This window comes from Tachyglossus aculeatus, chromosome 9 (genome assembly GCF_015852505.1).
Source record: "Tachyglossus aculeatus isolate mTacAcu1 chromosome 9, mTacAcu1.pri, whole genome shotgun sequence".
In the NCBI taxonomy this organism is placed as follows: domain Eukaryota; kingdom Metazoa; phylum Chordata; class Mammalia; order Monotremata; family Tachyglossidae; genus Tachyglossus; species Tachyglossus aculeatus.
This window is the reverse complement of record NC_052074.1, coordinates 47,407,915-47,427,629: the sequence shown is the minus strand read 5'-3', so window position 1 is coordinate 47,427,629 and position 19,715 is coordinate 47,407,915. Positions and strand designations below refer to the sequence as shown.

Here is a 19,715-nt window from a genome sequence, read left to right as displayed (position 1 = left end):
GGCTCACAATCTCACTTAGGAAGGAAAAAGACAGCCAGTCACGTTTCTGTTCCAGGATCCTAAGCAACAGTTGCTAGAAGCAGCTAGAACAGTTGAGAGAAGCAGCGTGGCTCAGTGGAAAGAGCACAGGCTTGGGAGTCAGAGGTCATGGGTTCAAATCCGGATCCACCAATTGTCAGCTGTGTGACTTTGGGCAAGTCACTTAACTTCTCTGTGCCTCAGCTACCTCATCCGTAAAATGGGGATTAAGACTGTGAGCCCCACGTGAGACAACCTGATTATCTTGTATCCTCCCCAGGGCTTAGAACAGTGCTTTGCACATAGTAAGCACTTAATAAATGCCATCATTATAGAAGATTAGTGAATGCTAAAAAGCAAGATCCAGGGAAATGGAGCTATGGGAGAAGAGCGCTTGGTCCAATTAAAGCCATTAAATGTTCCGGCTTTCGGATGCAGATGTTCCTTCTATACTAAGTGCAAAGATGAATCTGCAGCAAATGTAGATTACTGACCCTACGCTCCGTGCATTTTTCATCTGTGCCCCCCACAGGCAAAAACCCATTACCAATACTTTTAGAGATATGTCCCTCACTCTCAATGCATTTCCTTTGGACCACTCCTGCCCAACCGAAACTTAGCCTCCTACAACAGTTTTCTTTAACGGCTTTTCCTGATCTCTCTGAACAAAGCACTTAGTCTACCCAAATGGTTGAATAATAACCATTCTCTAAAGGGGCTCCCGACACACAAGCCTTTTTACCTTTGACGCGAGGTCTTTCACCGCTTCCTCTGGGGGCCTCTGATGCTCGGGAGTAGTTGGACCACTCAGAGTTTTAACTGCGTTGGTGCCACTGCTGGAAGGACTTGGTGAAAACAATGGGGTAAACGGGATCTCCTGACAGGAGTCAGAACCTACAAAACAAGAACCCCATAAGCAAAGAAGAATGATTAGTTGACAAGCGAGGTTTGAGGGACAGGGTGGCACAAAGAGATCTGCTTCAATGCAATGTGCAGAATCCACCTTCTCAGTTAAAGGATTTACTGTTCTGGTCATTAACAACGAGTCGGTGTCTTACTGCATGACATCACCAGAAAATATGGAGAGCAAATAAATGAATTTGCTCCCAAGAATCATACATGTAAGGGGACCAATTTAACCCATCAGTTCCCATTTACGGTCTTGCTCTGAAACTAATACTTTTCTTAAAGTAAGAAAGAGGAAGTGTTTACCTCAGATGATACCTGGGTAGGGAACAGTAATTGCTTTTTTGGCCACTGAGCAGTGCAGGAGACAAGTACGTGAGATAAACTGAACAGGAAGAAATCGGATAGGATAAGCAAAGACATGGGGGGAAAAAAGCAGGGAAAGGGGGATGGGGGCAAGAAGATACAAGGCCAAAAAATTTTTTAAAAAAAGACCTTTATGGCACTTTTGAAGGTGGTCAGGAAAATGAAATTTCCCATGGGGCACTGGGAAGCCTCTGGAATCCCACAGCCTCTATCCAGTGAATCACTGAACATGTTCACGGCCATGAATCTTCTAAACAGCAAAAAAAAAAAAGATTGCTGCACACCCTCAGCTCCACCCCTTGATTGCCCCATCCCTCTTTAGAGTGAGAGACTCCACAAAGCCACAGAAGCCCTGAAGGTGGCATATACTTGCAGATCTTCAACCTCTCTCCACTTCCCCTAACTTCCTGTGACACACCCCTGCCTCAAGCTTCTGTTAGTCTTGTAGAAGGGTGTAAAAGAGAGAAGAAGCTTCTATTGCTGCTATGTCAGAGCTTGAAGCTCACAGTTAAGGGCTTGGGCACAGCCATGGGGAAGCAGTACCATGCATTAGTGGCTTTATGTACTATGCTGCCCTAAAGCAAAAATGGAAAACTGGTGTTTGGTTTGTTTTTTTTTTAAAGCTAACACTATGCAGACTATGGATTTCAAAGAAATTGAGTAATTTTGATTACCTCTCACAAAACGCACAGAAAGGACTTTGTTAAAACTACACAGCAGCTGTAACCCCTTGGAAATGTTTTCATTCATACTGAGGCAAAGACTCCAGAATTTCATTTTAATAAATTGAACCAACTGGAGAGCTACAGAAAGGTGAACATACTTTTGGGGATTGAACTGGGACTGCTGGAAGCAATCTGTCTCATGCGACTTCCATGGCAACTTAGTGCCACCAGTTTGGAAATGATTGCTGTCTTCCCAAATCCCACATTTCCAACGATAACTGCACCCCTGCTTTCCACCAGCTCAGAATTCTTTAAGTTTTCTTCTATCTTCTGAAAGAGCCACTCTCTTCCAATGAACACGGAATCTGTCGTTATGCTTGGCACTTCAAACAACAAGGGCTTCAGCAAAATGTCTTGTGGCTTGTAAGGGACAAAGCGTGCTAGAAAGAAAAAAGGAAAAACAATTGTAAGTCCATGTTTCCTTGCACTGACTGTACATCGACTGGAGACTGTCGAGAAGACATCTTTTGAAATGCAAAACTTACGAGTGATGTTCCCACATCAAAAAGTTTCTCTAGGATGAAGGCACCCAATTCTACGATGAGATATACTAACGTTAAAAAGACACATATCTTATCCTCGATTTAGATTGGCCATGAACAATTTTGAAATTGCTCCAGCCAGTCTGTAAATATTAATGCAAATAAACTCAACAATTGTCCGTAAATGCTGATGCTTACATTCGTAAATGTGTGCTCTACTGCCACGTAAACATCCACATTTGACTTCTGAGAAGTACTTTCATTTTCTCAAGGCCAATAATACAAGCTACTTTGAAGGAGTGGTTTCAGAAGTAGATCTGGAAGCTTGGAGGACACTCTACTCTACCCCACTTCCCAAAATGAGACCAATTTGCTAAATCACATTTTTTTAAAAGGCCAAAATATGTGTTTCAAGCTGAAGAAAAATATACATAGTTAGAATCAAAAACTTGACTGAAAATATTTCTAAGAGTGAGATTGGCCCCCCTTGTAGCAAGAGTGAATATCACTTTTAAAATACTGTGTACATTTCTGGATCCCACAGTGCACTGTGGGCTTATAAATCAGTGGTTTTCTTGGGGCCATGAAAGAGATTTCACACTACACTGTTCTCCAACCAGGGGAATCCCTCCGAGCTAAGTGCCTCGAGCAAGTTACCGATCATCTGTGAATTCCCGCAGCCTTGCCAATCCCTGCAGCCTCAAAAGCCAAATCAATGGTGACAAGTTCACTACCTGTTCGTGAATTCACGGGCAATCCATAAACATCAACTAATTGGATGGGTCCATAAAGTCTGGAAAAATATTTTGATATCCATGCAGATACCAAGAAGCAGTGTGGCCTAGTAAAATGATCACGGGCTTGGGAGTCACAGAACCTAGGTTCTACTCCCGGCTCTGTCAACTGCTTGCTGTGTGACCCTGGGCAAATCACTTACCTTCTCTGGGCCTCAGTTTCCTTAACTGTAAAATGGAGATTCAATACCTGTTCTCCCCTCAAGTGTGAGCCCCATGTGGGACAGGGATTGTGTCCACCCTGACTGAACCTGTATCTACCCCAGCACCTAGAACTGTACTTGACATACAGTAAGTGCTTAATTATCCTAACAGTAATAATACCATAATAACAATATCCAGTAATATCGCAGTAGCAGCAGGCTTCAAGCGTGCTTTTTCTCCAGCCCTTTCAGCTGCCACTGTGGCACCCACAGCTGCATGAATTTACAGGTGGTTGGCAAGACTGTTGTGAAGTACTAGTGCCACCAGACAACCAGCTCCACATGGAAGACCACAAATCCTCCAGCTGCAGATACTTCTGCACCTAACGGGACCAGAAAATACTCTTCAATGGAATCCAACTCAATGGCTTTCTAATAAAATGCTCTTTTGTCCTTCCAACTGTAAGATGAAAAATAAATCAGTGAAGCACAACTTTAAATCGTTTTTGCCACCACCCATTCACCTTTACTATACAGTTGCTTTCCTCTATCCTGAGTTTTTATGGGCCCATTAACAGCTGGTTTCCCAGTTCAGGGACTTCAGCACAGTCAGTGAAATAACTTCCTTAGGGGTAACTTCATTACCCCTGATTCTTCCCAAGCAAAATAAACAATCCTTTTGACCTCGATTTTCCTTTCCACCCTAAATCTTAAATTTTACTTTGAACTTTTCAGAGAGTTAATATTGATGGTCACAGCTCAGTCGTGTACTCACATCTCCCTGGACACATGGCAAACATGGCAAAATTCTAGGCAGAGTAGTCCCACCCCAATAAAGAGATTATCTTTCCAATAATTCCAAACAACTCATGCTGAATTCTAACGTTTCAATTCCATAAACAGGTTCAACAACTGCCTGGCAAAAGGAATGATTCTGACCTTAGGTTTGCACTACACTGGACGCTTTTTTTTTTTTTTAAGACAATGCTTCTCATAGATTGTTTCAAGAACTGATCTAGAAAAAGAAAAATAGTGCTATAAAGTGCAGTGGGCCCACGAGAAATCAACCCCAAACAGATAAATACCTTTAATTTCTTGTTGTACTTTACCTCCAGCAGTATTGTGCCACGGCAATCGAATCGAGGTTCGCAATGGGGTATTTCTCTGTCCGTCTAAATAGCTCAGATCTTCTAACTTGGTGGAGCTTGTTGCTGCAATATTATACTGAACTTTAGTTTCTTCTTCAAAATGCTCAAGTTACATTCACATGCCTGCCAAGAGGCAGAAATTACCACAAGCAACTGAGTTCATGTTCTCATCCCAATTTATACAAATTGCTTCCAAGCAATTACACCTCCAAAAGCATCAGACGACGTTTGTGGTGAAATGGCTAATAAACACAGTATTATGCCCCCATTCTCCACATCTGAATAACCAGGTACCACCTGAAGCTGTTGCTAGGAAGACAAAACTTAATAATGAATTTTCATGAGAAGGGTGGCAGACAGTGATTACTTAGTAAAGCTTCAATACTTCCAGGTAGAAGCCCAGCAAGATATAGATATTCATGTTCTGCTCCATTGAGTCAATCCATAGATGCTGAGAAAGTTACTCTGGCGACTAAGACACACATATACAGTGGATCCCCCATTTCACAGCATTCAAAACACAAAGGAGTTGATGGAGTCTTTGTATTCCTGTCCAGGAATAAAAGGATTTCCAGGCCTTGGAAATGTTATAAAGTTGAAAAATTTGACCACGCCCATTACCATCTGGCGTTCAATGTGTCAAGACCATTTGGAAGAAGGGACTAATGATTAATACTATGGACAAATACAGGAATAAAGGAATTCAACTCCTACTGAAATACCTTACTGCAAACATTACGGATTTTTTAAAAGGAGATTAAATTCCCGTAAACATGCGAAGTTTGAAACTCACTGTGCATGGGAAGGTTTTACCTTTTCAAAAGTGTGACTTTTTTAATGTTATTGTTATAGAGCTTATGTACCAGGCACTGTTCTAAGCACTGATGTAGATACAGGTTGATCTGGTTGGACACAGCCCATGTCCTACATGGGACTCACAATCTTAATCCCCATTTTACAGATCAATCAATCAATCGTATTTACTGAGCGCTTACTGTGTGCAGAGCACTGTACTAAGCACTTGGGAAGTACAAGTTGGCAACATATAGAGACAGTCCCTACCCAGCAGTGGGCTCACAGTCTAAAAGACTACAGATGAGATAACTGGCACAGAGATGTGAAGTCACTTGCCCAAAGTCACACAGCAGACAAGTGGTGGAGTCCTTTTGACTTCCAGGCCTGTGCTTTACACACTAGTTCATGCTGTTTCTCATGTTCGCTAGTTCCGAGGAACCCTGTGTATCTTGCTGACCTCTGATAATCCGCGTCTTTAATTCTTCAAGGATCAATAATCTTAGATCCCTGAATCTCAAATGATTTTGTCTTACATTTCCCTGTTTTATTAAGTCTTAAGCACTATGATTCTCACCCCAGCTCCACAGCACTTACATAAATATCCTTGTACTCTGTTATTTCCTCTATCTGAAATTACTTTTAATGCGTGTCTCCCTGGTAGATTGTAAGCTCCTTCCAGTCTACTGACTGCCAACTCAGAGCGTATTTTCCCAAGTGCTTAGTTCAGTGTTCTGCAAATAATAAATGCTCAATTAAAAAAAAATGGAAGTATTAATGTAGAAAAATGTGGATGGTTTCCCTGCTACCTGAGAAGGGGAAGCAATGCACTAATTGGAAAACCAGAGATTTTAAAACAGGGAGCACCCAAGTTCCAAAAACGGGTTGCCATTTAGATGATCCGGTGCCTTCGCCACCTCAAAGGGCAGCTTAAGTCCCCAGCTTTCCAGGGCAAGCCAGGAGGAAATTTATACATCTTAAATTGTCCTCGAATATCAAACCCCCGCAGTGCTTTGGGCTGAGCACCTTGGCTTTTCCATCTTCTCCGAAAGAAATATCATCTCCTTTGTTTCTCCCCACGGGAGGATGTTCAACTTCTTACCATTGGCTTTAAAGCATTGTCATCTTGGCCCCTTCTAACTTACCTCTCTGATTTCCTACTGCAGCCCAGCCCACACATTTTGCTCCTCTAACGCCAACCAACTCACTGTACCTAGATTTCTTTTATCTCACACCACAGACCCCTGGCCCATGTCCTGCCTCTGGTCTGGGACCCCCTTCCCCATTCATAACCGACAGACTATCATGCTCCCTACTTTCAAAACCTTATTAAAAGCACACGAGAACTTCCTTGACTAATTCCTCATTTTCTCTGCTTCTTCGTTGCACACGGATTTGCTCCCTTTTATTCACCCAGGACTTAGTATAGTGCTTTTGCACAAAGTAAGTGCTTAACAAGTATAACAAGGTAGATGAAGAGCAAGAAAACTTTCTTGAAGAGTAGGAGGTGATCAGGGAGTGGATGTGGTGGCTACAAAGACAGACGAGCGCAATGGGTTTTGGGGAAGGACATGGTGCTAACAAGCTGGACTGGATTCCCCAGTTCCCCACACACAACAAAACAATGCCTCCAAGTCCCAACATCTCACTGTTCTCCTAACCAGGGACCGAGGCTGGCGAACGAGACCTCTTCTTGTGGCGATTCTTTCAGGTTTTTAATAATTCAAACCACACAAAGAAAAAAAACCCATACAAATCCATTAGGTTCCTCTGCTGCTGCTCAGTTCTGGCCTATAATCTCCTTTCCATGAGACACCCAACTTGAAATAAGTGTTATCGAGCTAATAAGCCAATACAGTGGAGAACTGGTTGACAGTGCTCTACAATCATCATGGCTTGCTCCTGGAAAATCATGACTCCCAGCCACCACCAATTCAAATAGCAGGAGGTGACATAGCACAACATTAATCCAAAAACATAACCTTTCAAATGAACATAGTTTTCAAGATGTAAAATAGCTTATTAAGTAGAAAATTTTGTGTCCAGCTGGTTTTAGGGACACTATTAAGTTTCCTGGTAATACAAAATGAACTATCAACATAACCAGGTAAATGTGGTCTGAAAGGCTAGGGTTAAAACATCACATTAATGGAAAAAGTAAAAGAAATATCGAATAATCATGACACTACTCATTATGCTCTCCAGCATTTTTCCTCGGCACTTATACCTAACTGTATGTCACTCAAATCTTTCCGGAACAAGGTCATTTCCTTTCCTTTGAAAGTGAATTAGAGATGGGCCTCAGACCTTTTTCCATTAGGATTATCCATCTGCTTCTTCAGAGTTAATGCACAACGGCAACAACAACAACAAAAAAAGCAACTTATGAAATCCCTGTAAATTCTGGAATAATTCCGTTAAAACCAAGAAAAGGGTGAAAGATTCAGGACATCATAATGAAAAAATATCCCTGGTATAATGAACACTGAACCAGGAACTGCAATTCTTTTTCTGCCTCCAGAAAACAGAGGGGTTAAGGTTACTAGATTCACCACTCAGAAGCCAGTTCCTCTGTTCATTTTTATGCTGGGCAATAAAATTAATGCCAAGTAGGCCTTTTTTTTTCTTCCTCCACTTGCTCCCAGTGGCTATGTCTTGCCAGGAAATGTCTGATGGTAAAATGCATTATCCTGATTCACGTAGCTCTTTGCTTCCAGCTACTTAACTTTTCTACACTGAGCACCACTGCATTTTCTGGAAAGCTTGTATCACTCTCACATTTGTACCATAATTACTTAAGATCCTAGAATTGCTTAGGGTTTGAAATTTTAATCCAAGGTACTGGAGCATATTCCAAACACTTGCAGTCACTGAAAACAGTCATCCTCGCTTTCGAAATGGGAGACACCAAGAGCCAAGATTTTAGGAAAAAATGTCTTCATGTATGACAGTCTGCCTGCACTCTGGGTTTTAAATGAAACGCTAGAGCATACTCAGGCTTAAAGTACTACAGAAAGGGGAATATTCTGTTTTATTTAGCTTTTTCCCCACTCACAGTGCCTCTCATTCCCAGGTTTTGAATCATTTTATTGGGGAATTTGCAGACAGTTCCATGGCATCCACTGCTAACCTCCAAACTTAGCAGGTCCATCCTTACCTGCAACGGAATTAGGCCGAGGCAAAATTAGGGAGCCAGAACTCTGGGTATACGGGATGGGGCCTTCTCCAACAGCCGCTTCCATCTTTGGCAAACTGTCCACCGGCCCAGATGCCTCCTCTTCGGCGACGGGCGAGCAATTATCAACCCTTCGGTCGTGGAGAAGTCCCGGGGCAGGTCCGGCTCTCAGACCTCCGTCTTTACTCCATTCCAAACTGGAGCCACTTCGATCATCGTTCTCCGATGAACTCGTGATCGTGGCTGAAATGAGAGAGACCGAGATCGTTGGGAGACGGCAAGGCACAACGTTTTCGCTATTCATCAGGAGGCTTTCCGGTCTATACAGATTTTTATCAAGGCAACTTTCACACAATGCTGTTGGTGAAATTCAGAGAATGCAGCTTATCAGGGGAAATAAACTGCTCAATCATTCTACAGGGAAAGGGAAAGCCTGATAAGAAGATCATGAAAAACCTATCTGAATGCATCGGAGAGTTACTGTACCTTGGTGTAATTTGAAGATTGTGATGTATCCAGTGCTTTTCAACAAGGCAGAACTGTCCTCCAAAGACCATGTGGCCCATTAAACAAAGGGGTATGTTTGAATCAATGGTATTTGGTGAATGCTTACTCTATGCAGTACTGTATGTACTAAGAACTTGAGAGAGTGGAGACACACAATCCCTGCCCACAAGCAGCTTACAGTCTGGAGAGGAGCTAACAATGAAGTCGTTCAGTTCACTGTGCTGCATATCAAAATGGTACTCACACACTCTTTGATATCACCACATTCCTAACCCTTCCCTGGATTCGCCCTCTCAAGCTCCCTCTTTCTGCCCAGGAACTTTGATCTAAACCTAGTCTATAAAATGGCACAGCACAGGTGCAGTTCAGCTATTGGTAGGATAGAGCCACTTAAAAACTTAAAAAAATAACAACCAGCGTATTTTTTCCTGGCTTAGATGTTTCCACTCCTGGTGCAGTTGTTAATATTTACTGAATTGCGGCTTTGTGTTTAATACCTTTTCATTACCAGATATACACTTTTAAGGGGGAGGAAAAAAAAAGCCCTGCTAGTAACTCAATAAAGAGCTGTTTCAGGGCAGAGAAGAAAGCCTAATCTAAACAAAACTGAACCAAGAGAAAAGGAGATGTCCAGGCATGTTAGCAACTTTCTCTTCAATCCAACAGAAGGTTTCTCTCCTCGCTTCCCACTTGAATTTCACATCTCCAGTAGTTCCCGCTGACATGCCTTACTTTCGGCGCCCATAAAAATGGCACAGGGGAAAACTGCACACCCGAAATCGCCATGGACTTAAACTGCACAGGCCAAAAAAAAAACCCCCACTGGGTGAAAAACAAAAAAAAACTAAAGACTTCTCTGGTCCGAAGCCACAGCTTCCGATCACCACCGCTCCCTTCACCGAAAAGGGCCCGGTTTAGCTGTAAGAATCAAGGGTTGGGGGAGACGCCTATTCCTCTCCACCCCCACCCTTTCCTCTTCCATTTCCCAGGGTGGCATTTTTGGCCAGCCCTTTCTGAACACGTGGTCACTTCACACGGACTGTTTCCCTTCTGGCAATTTCACAAGGAACCTTGTACCTTGGATTGTGATACATCACTGCGCCAGATCTCCAACTAGAAGCTTAAACATATTGAGCAACATGTGCTTTGCTATAACTTGCAGGCAGCCTAGGAACGGCGGTAATAAATTCAGGAGAGCATTCAAAGAGTCGCTTTTATTTTGGAAACAACTAAAGGAAATAGCTGCGGCAGGGAGGGGCGGGAGGGGCACCGGTGGAGGGGAGAAGCGGGGCTGGGAAACACAGGGGAGGGAGAAAATGAAGCCATGAGAACCTGGGTTGTTCAGCCCAGCTGAGATCAATAACCTGCCTGAAAAGTGTGTGTCTCACTCTCAACACAGCCACTGACGGTTATATTATACTCTCCCAAGCACTTAGTACAGTGCTCTGCATGCAGTAAGTACTCAATAAGTAAGATTGAATGAACCAACGAATGCATAGCAATCCAAACCAGCAAAGGTGGTCAATCTTTCCCTAAAAGGAAAGGTTTGACTATGCTTTCTGACCAAATCCCACTCCCTCTGGAGTTCTGGAGAAAGGATCTGCAGAAACACAAGGGATTATCCCTTGAAGAATAGACTCTACTACTTGCTTTTCCATTTCTCTCATGGGTGGGTAGCCCACAAGTTCACCATTTTTTAAAATTTGCTAATCTCCTGGACTCTTAGCCCATCAGTTATTGCTCTGCAAACTGCTCATCTAAAACTCAACCTGGGGCTTTCCCTGTTAGTCCTGAAGCAATGGGAAAGACACTTTTTATATAAGCAAACAATTATGGCATTTATTAAGCACTTACTAGGTGATATGCACTGGGATGGATAGACTGTAAGCTCTAGAATGTGAGTTCGTTGTGGACAGGAATGTGTCTGTTATATGGTATTCTTCAAAGTGCTTAGTACAGTGCTCTGCACACAGTAAATACTCAATAAATATGATTGAATGAATGAATATAAGATTATGTGGTTAGAAACCGTCTCTGTTCCACATGGTGCTCACAATCTATCTCAGCCCCCGTTATACAGATGAACAAACTGAGGCCTAGAGAGGTTAAGTGACATGCCCACAGTCACACAGTGACCCAGTGGCAGAGCTGAGACTCGAACCGTGGTTTCCTGATTCCCAGTCCCAGGTTCTTTCCACTACACCACAATAATCTATTAATATATACAAGTTAAATTTCCCCAATCACCCACACAAAGAGAATCTTCTAATTAAAGATGATTACTAAATTGTAAGACTGAAATTTAACAAATTTGGTTTAGTCTACACTGATGTTACAGTTTCAGCTTAAAACACCCGTACTTGGTGGAGAGCCAAGTAATTCCAGTATCACCCGGATATCTTGTTACGTAGAGAACAAACTGAATTGTGGTTGCTTTATTCTTTCTTCTTAGCATGAGAGTTTGAAAAACTTAAAAAACCTTCAATAATTCACACATTTGCCTCCAAACTTGCAACGTACATTTCTTGTTCAGGAACAAAGTTATAAAACCACAGAAGTCACCGAGAAGTCCAAGAGCACCTCTAAACATCATTTTCATCAGATACAAAATCTTGAGATAAAGTAAAAGTCACAGGAAAAAAAAAAGACAGTCCTGTGGGTTGTGGTATTTCTCTCCCATTTCCTTTTCTATTTGATGGGTCTCCAGGAAAATGGGAGTCATGAGGCCCTGGGTCTAATCCCGGCTCTGCCACTTGCTGCTGTGTGACCTTGGGCAAGTCACTTCACTTCTCTATGCCTCAGTTACCTCATCTGTAAAATGGGGATTAAGACTGTGAGCCCGACGTAGGACAGAGGCTGTGTCCAACCTGATTATCTTGTATCTACCCCAACCCTTAGTACTGCGCCTGGCACATAGTAAGGGCTTAACAAATGCCATTAAAAAAAAGGAAGATGCATAAACGGCATCAACTGCTGAAAGCATCGGAGGTTCACTATGCACAAACACACACCTTTATTTTAAGGAGCTTGTTGGCCTCTTTGGCTCTCTGTGAAGAGGTGGGGCACTCTCTGCAGTTGGACTTGCCTGACAGATACAGAAATAAGGAAAGGGAGAGGCCACGGGGAAGAAATTCAGGTTTTACCCCTTTCAAATTCTGAACATTTAATCATCCTGAAAGTTACAAGGGCTTCCGCCACCTTGAAGCCAATTCTACAGGCCAGGCCTCCAAGTCAGAGAAGCTGGTTCCAGGGTGGGGAGCTGCAATTCTTCTCTCGATTGGTGTCAACTTCCTCTCACCTAGTGGCAGCGGGTCCCTTTCTCCTGTCCTCTACTTCCCACTGCCGGGTCAATCCACCAAGAACACTACACAGGGAAATGGATTACGGGCAATTACAAAATATTGAAATCCTTGAGTATATGGATTTTGTGATCTAGTCAGGGGTTCTTTCCTTCACTGTAAGATTTGCAATTTCTCTCTTTAGCCTCCTTTCTTCCCACTGTGGTTACTATTAAAGTGTTTATATGCTGGATTTCTTCTCCTTTCTTATTTCCCTCCCTGACTCTTATTCTGCCCTGGAGAGGGAAGCATCTGATTTTTTAAAATAAGGTAATTACACAGGTGTGTCTAACACCCACAAGATGCTTATCTCAGAAACACAACCCACCTTTTCAGTACAGCTTTCTGGACCAATTTTATTCCCCTTAACTGTTCAAACGTAAGCTTTCACTTATACCTGAATGGGTTAAAAGGAAACACTCTGAAAAGCAGGTTATAAGTTATTCTTTGGGTGCAATCATTTTAGTAAAAGTAAATTTCCAATAGCAGTGAGGAAAACCTCCTTCCAAACAATCTCGGTTTTAGAGTAATTTCTTTGAATAGATACCAAGATTTGGGTGGGTTGCAGTTGGATAGATCACATTTTAGAGGACTGAATTATCTAACGTTGCCAGTTTAGAAATCAGGAGTTCCTACTTTGGGCAATGCCTGTCATTTTAGATATCAAAGACTTAGAGGCTGTAGTAACAGTATTCATAAGGCACTGGGATAATCTGATCCAGTTTACACTGTATATCTTCATGACAGAATTATTGCATTTCTAAAGACATTTCTGTCAGGAGAACTTGGTCCTTCTGAAATATGGTAAACTAGAATTCCCTCCTGGTTAAAATAATCAAGTGGGGGGAAAGATTTCCACTCGAGGTTTTCCATGCTGAACGGATGGCAGTTCTCCAGGAAAGCTTTTCTGCTGGCTACTAGCCCAGCTTCTCTCCCACTGAGCTCACTTCTCAAGACGAAAATCCATTCCACCTCCATTATGTCAAACTCAATGGAAACAGAACAGAGCCCGACTACCGAGTGAGAGTGTCAGGAGGGAGAAGCAGCTCAGACGAGCAGCAGCACAGATTATTTTCTTGGCCCAGAATAATTGAGAAAAAATATAAACACAATGGAAAACCTACTTAAATAGCAAGGTAGAATAAATTGCTTTCAAAGGGAGAGAGATGGTGGGGACGGGAGGAGAGGGCATTAGTGCTGTTAAAGACGTTCCCAAAATGTGCTAAACAAACTGCACTTAGGATGGGCTGTTCTAAAAGTCTAAGCAGCATCCCTAAGGACTGCATTTCCAAACCTATTAAAAAAGCCAAATGATGCTGATCAGTTACTGACCAGGCAGACATTTTCCATTTCCACCTTTATCCACATCCCTCAGAATAAAATGGTGGGTTTAATAAGAAGTTGAAATAACAGAACATAGGCTGTTGAGCCCAATATTCTATCTCCAACAGCGGCAACAGAATCTTGAAGGACCCGTGTGATGGTGGTCCTCTTGACACCAACAGCATGATTAAAGAATGAACCCTTAAAACGCTTTTTACTTTCCTCTGTCGTAACCCATTATGGATTCCTCATCCAGAACTTTCCTCTAAACTCTTCTTGAACCTGCACAGTTTGCTGTGACACAAATACGCTCATCATCTTAACTGAAATTTCACCAGGCAACCCCACGTCCATGTTGTTAGGCAGATCATTCCATGTCCAGCTGATACGGCCTTCAGAGTTTTTGCAAATTCTGATCTCGTCCCTCTCTGTTGTCGCATTTTCAGAAGCCTCCTAATCTTTTCCGCCCTCATGCAGAGTCTGCGATCAAGCCTTCTCCAGAAACTCTGTGTTCTTCCAGAGCAACCAGAACTACATGGGGGTTCCCTAGAGCCAGCCCCACAAGAACATTTCTGCCAGGGTTTACCTACCCCCAACTCTGTCTTTCACTTTCCCTTTCTCAAGGAGCTTCTCTGCCATGCACACCAATCCAAACACACCAATCCCTTGGATAAAAAGAAGCAAATTTCACCTTCTTGACTCAGTTATTATTACTGTTTGGCATTCATTACAGCACTGTCTGAGCTAAAACCCTGAGGATCATATCTTGAAAATTCAGGATGCAGCCCAGCTCATTCTACTACAAAATTAGCCAGGAGGCATCTACACCGATCTCATGACTACTTCCTGAAGGCTCGTGGGAAGCCTGCGCTTTCTTTTAGTCATCTGGACTAGGTTGAGCTTTCCCTTAACCTACACCTAATTCATTTGAAGGAAACCCAGCATCATGGAGGAGAGGATTATAGACAGCACTAGATTCAAAATCCTAAAAAAATGAATACTTTAAAAAAAAAAATCAATCCCTAACCTCTGACCCCTTGCTTCCCAGGGGCCCTGGGATAATATCTAATGAATAATGTGCCTCCAAGTTGTGAGAAAACCAGGAGGGACAAATAATTGCCAAAGAACCAGTGGCCCTCTGGACGTCAAAGGGCGACAAGGGGAATATAAAAAATATATTTCAAGGGCAATCACCCACCTCACCAGCGGAAGAACTGCTTTAGAAAATCTACTTTTTTTCCTCCTGAAGGAGAGCAGAGGAAAGAAGGCAAAAAGCCATTCCCCCTGGGTTTGTGAATGGTACAGTTTACATGATGTAAAGGGAGAGGGAATTAATTTGCCTTGGAAGTGTGGGTTAAAAAAAATCAGCTGTCCGCCGCCACCATGGCTGGAAAACTGTATTAGGGGATGTGCCAGGTAACAGCCACTATCAGTGTGCATTACGCCATTACATCACATTACTGCCACTTAGGGTGCTTACCTATAATTCCACTGTCCTTGCTTTCCAGCGTGGAGCTTGGGCTGCTAATGGTCCCACAGGGACTTTTGCTGGCAGCCGTTTTGCTGATACAGCTATTCAGGGTTGAGCAGGGACTATCAGTGCTAGGTGATGTGGTGCTGCTTGTTAGGGTAGAGCAAGGGCTGATTCCTTGGCTGGCGGCTGTGCACTACAAGAGGGAAGAAAAAGCATTAGCCTCTGGATTTTTGTAATCTAAACCAATCCGACCTTTTGTTTGGCTTTTTTTTTTAAATCAACCCGAGGTGATCACTTCTGTTCCTGAAATTTAAATGAGCCTTTAAGATCTGGAAAGAACACAACTAAGAGGTCTTTCAAGATGCAATATTTTGGTTTGGTTTCTGTTTCTTAACGAGACTAATTACAGAGGAATCTAGTGGAAATTCCAATGTCCACAAAATAGAAACCACTACCAGATATATTTTCTTTCATTTGGACACTCTGCTCAAGACAGATGGCTTGTTTGACCTCTGTACTGAAACTCTGGAAACTCCTGCTTTCTTAATGTTTCACCAGCAACGCAACCTGAATTCAATTCTTGAAAATTTATGTGACCTAGGATCGGCGAAAGGAGATTGGCGGCTACTTTGTGATCTCCATCAACACATGACATCTTTGCAGGGCTTCAGCTCTCATTTCTATTCAAAGGCACACGTGCGCACGCATGCATCCCCCCTCACCCCCCATAAAGCAGGATAGAATACACAGAAGCTTTGGGGCAAGTAGGCTGTTCTCTTGTTTGATGGGCAATTCGATCTTATATTTTGTCTCTGTCCCATCCAACATAAATCTTCTTTACCATCACCCCGCTGACCATCCAAAACATGCCAGCTGATAAAGAAAAATCCAGAAATGCATGAGGGCAGTGGAATTAGAAATAGCAGCCCTTTATGCTTATCAGTGAGTTTGACTACACATTCCATTAAGAGTCAATAAAAAAAATCCTTTAACATTACTGTGGCCCAGAATAATTCTTCAGGATCAGGGCTGAGAGGGCAATGCAGCAATTATCTTATGTTTCCACTCTCTTAAACACCCAAAATGCTCCTGTCTGGGCCCCAACAGCAAGTAACTGCTGACACACAGAATAATTCCAATCATTTAGCTGAACGATGATTTGCAGCTCTTGGACAACTATTTCTGTCCCCCTTTCAGAAGCAGGAAAAGCAGTCTCTTCCCTAGACATTACCATGGTTTCATTCTTTTCTTCTCTGGCTATGTGTGCAGGGCTCGGAATCCCTTCTCCCAGTAAAAATCCCAGCCTCGTCAACAACTCTTGGGCTGCAGGCGAACAGCTCGAGTCAGGGTCCGGCTTTGCCTCTGGAACAAAGAAGCAAAACAATGAAGTGGTACCTGTGCAGTGTCACATCTGGAAGCACTGGAACCGACTACAGCAGAGGGCCCACTTTTGGGTTAGAGACGGAACTTCAACAACACTGAGCATCCTCTAAGATGTATTTTAACAAACAAGAAGCCAAACACCACTTTCAAAGAGTCCACAGAAATTATTTTTCTGACAGCCACCACCATCCCCAATTGTTTGTGAGGGACGGCAAAATAAGTAAAGACCAAAAACCCCTCAGTAACCTCAAATTTAAGCACTGAAGGGGCAATCACATACAGGACTTCAAGGACTCAGGAAACTGCACAAGACCTCATAAATGCCTATTGAGATGCTGGGGAGAGTTCCAGCAACTGGCAAAATGCCAAGCTGGTTAACACCGCCTTTAACTTTCATTAAACAATAAAGAGACCTGTTACTGTTTGTGGGAACTCACAAGTGACCCTCCTGCCCCCGCCCCAGTCATTTCTGATAGGCGGCAACATTCCAAGATGGCAAGTGTCACAGTTGCGACCATTCTGGTCAGGAGCATTTGTGGGGAGACTGAAGTTTGGAATCAAAAGGAAACTTTTCCTGTGGGCCACAGACCAGCCAAACAATGTGTCGTCTGGTAGAGATGGACTTCAATTAAAGAATTAGAAAATTGCTCTCAAAATTCTTAGCAAACTAGAATTAATGTTTATTATTTAGTATGGGGAAGGTCAATGGGACTTGATTTGAGACCTGATCTTTTGATTTAATTCTTTAAAGGTCACCTGACTTTTTTTTTTAATGGAAACTGTTGCTATTGTATCTAAGTGGTGGGTTTTGTATATGATTCATGTGAGGCATGAATAGGCAACAAAACCTTCTGACAAATAAAATGGTAAAAATAATTAGTTTGTTGCCACCCTTTCATCCTGTTTTAAATTCTCCTCCTCTGAGGGGTGGTGTCTTGGATGGGAAAAGAACACTTGTTTTTACCAAGATAAAATTCCAGTGAAACAATCAGCAGTTTCTCCACCTTTTCTTTTTTTTTTTTTTAAAGCTAGCTTCCCAGCTGACCGTTATCACCAGAGATTTGGACATCTGTAATTAGTGGGTGGGGATACAGCGGAAGAAAGGAAAGGCAGGGCTGGTCTTTGAAAAACCACACCAGAAAGAGCTGAGTATCGACTGTCTCTGGGCAGGGCAACTACCCAAAAACCAGCCATGGGAAAGAAACCAGGCAGGGCTGAGAAGCCAATGATGGCAGGCCGAGATGACATCTCTGAATTTATCTCCCACCTCTGAACTTAACTCCTCTTTCACATCTGCTGTGATCAAGCCATTCTCTGCAGGACAAGGAAGGGTCAGTTCAGAGGGAAAGTTCCCTCTCTCTGCTACTAGACTGCAGACCTGGACATACTAGGGAAATATAGTCTGTGTGGGACATTATCCCCAAAAAGCCACTGCTTGTTTTGATCCTCTAGCTGTGGAGAAAATGACCTGACCTACTCCTGGAGAATCGAGGCCATGTGTCCCAATTTAGACATCTCAGGGTCTGCCACACTGCTTCCATTCAGTGTATCAGTAAGGACACATTTATTTCCTGTAAACCCAGACCTTAGCAACTGGGAGGGACAAAGGAATGACCATCCATGTAAAAGGGACAATTCAATCTTTTTTTTTGTCTGATTCCTTTTTTCCCTTTCCAGCCACTTTCAAAAGGCCTGCTTAAGAAGATCTTATCAGGTATGAATCACTAAGCATTATAAGGTATCTCTCTCTCTCTCCCACCCACCCCCCAACCCCCTCACCGGACCCCATCACCTGGTCCCAAAGCCCATTGTTGGGTAGGAACCGTCTCTATATGTTGCCAACTTGTACTTCCCAAGCGCTTAGTACACTGCACACAGTAAGCGCTCAATAAATACAACTGAATGAATGAATGTGGTTTGCTAACAGAGGTACTCTCCTCACAGGGGCCTATGAAAAAGTACTCTACCAGAACACTTAGTAACAAAGGACATCCTTTGTTTCTCCTAAGGTTAGATTCCTTGGATTTGATTCTCTGCCTTTTCTAAATTTATCACTACAGTGCTGTCAAACTATCCCACAGTTTGAAGCACTTCCAATTCAAACCCTAACTATTCGGGTTGTTAAATCCCTGGAAAATGCCAGGGAGCCCTCCACTCTCCAGTGAGATTGCTAAAATTATCTTACCTCCCCCCAGGGTACCCAGAATCCAAGGTAAATCACTGTGTCTCCTGGGAATCGGAGCTGTACCTAGGAACTGTACTTTGGTAAATTTAAAGCTGGGCTAGTCTTGGCATGCCTGTATTCTACTTGGGGTTGGGAGAGGGGGAGGAAGGGGAGAAGATGTGTTGCAACCCCAGTTTACATTTAATAATAATAATAATGCCATTTAATAAGCGCTTAATATGTGCAAAGCACTGTTCTAAGCACTGGGGAGGTTACAAGGGGATCAGGTTGTCCCGTGGGGGGTTCATAGTCTTAATCCCCATTTTACAGATGAGGGAACTGAGGCCCAGAGAAGTGAAGTGACTTGCCCGAAGTCACACAGCTGACAATCGGCAGAGCCAGGATTCGAGCCCATGTCCTGACTCCAAAGCCCGGGCTCTTTCCACTGAGCCACGCTGCTTCTCTATTCTCTTCTCTATTTGATTTGCTGGCTAGGGAGAAACAGCAATCTTTCACCTGAGAGATGTTGATGAGGTGGATGGAGTCTCCCATCGGGAATGCCGGACGAACACAGTTCTGAGACCCTGGGACTGAGAACCTATGCGAAGGAATTGATTCAAATGCAAGTTGTTGGACCTGCAGTATCAAAAGCCTCGCGACCTGGGGCCTGTTGTGTTCCCGCTGCAGGGGTGGGAGGAGGGGAGGAGTTTAATGAGCAAATAGGTGAGCAGAGGTGCAGCACACTGTGCAGGGCTCTTGGAGGTTTATTTTGTGGGACCTATTTATGCTGCTGATGATGATGGTATTTGTTAAGCACTGACAATGTGCCAAGCACTGGTCTAAGCGCTGGCTAAATCTCTACAATACTGTGCCGATGCAGTGCTATAGTGTCCTGACTTGGCAGGTGCTTTGGTAGCTGCTCTGGTTTCAGTTGCTCACATGAGCCAGTGATCTTTCAGGATTCTTGATGGACCTGT

The 19,715-nt window shown here is 43.1% G+C and overlaps 1 protein-coding gene across 6 annotated transcripts in view; it reads right to left on the bottom strand.

Moving 5' to 3' along the window:
- TANC1 (tetratricopeptide repeat, ankyrin repeat and coiled-coil containing 1) overlaps positions 1-19,715 on the bottom strand; it is a 167,545-nt gene that overhangs the window by 48,712 nt on the left and 99,118 nt on the right. For 4 of the 6 annotated variants that reach the window (XM_038751030.1, XM_038751033.1, XM_038751035.1 and 1 more), the window contains 6 exons: positions 16,423-16,553; positions 15,198-15,384; positions 8,532-8,792; positions 4,520-4,645; positions 2,114-2,395; positions 761-912 (listed from right to left, as the gene is read on the bottom strand). In XM_038751030.1, coding sequence (XP_038606958.1) covers positions 761-912; positions 2,114-2,395; positions 4,520-4,645; positions 8,532-8,792; positions 15,198-15,384; positions 16,423-16,553 — 1,139 coding nt within the window. The remainder of the gene's footprint in view (positions 1-760; positions 913-2,113; positions 2,396-4,519; positions 4,646-8,531; positions 8,793-15,197; positions 15,385-16,422; positions 16,554-19,715) is intronic. The other 2 variants (XM_038751031.1, XM_038751034.1) reach the window with 1 other exon arrangement.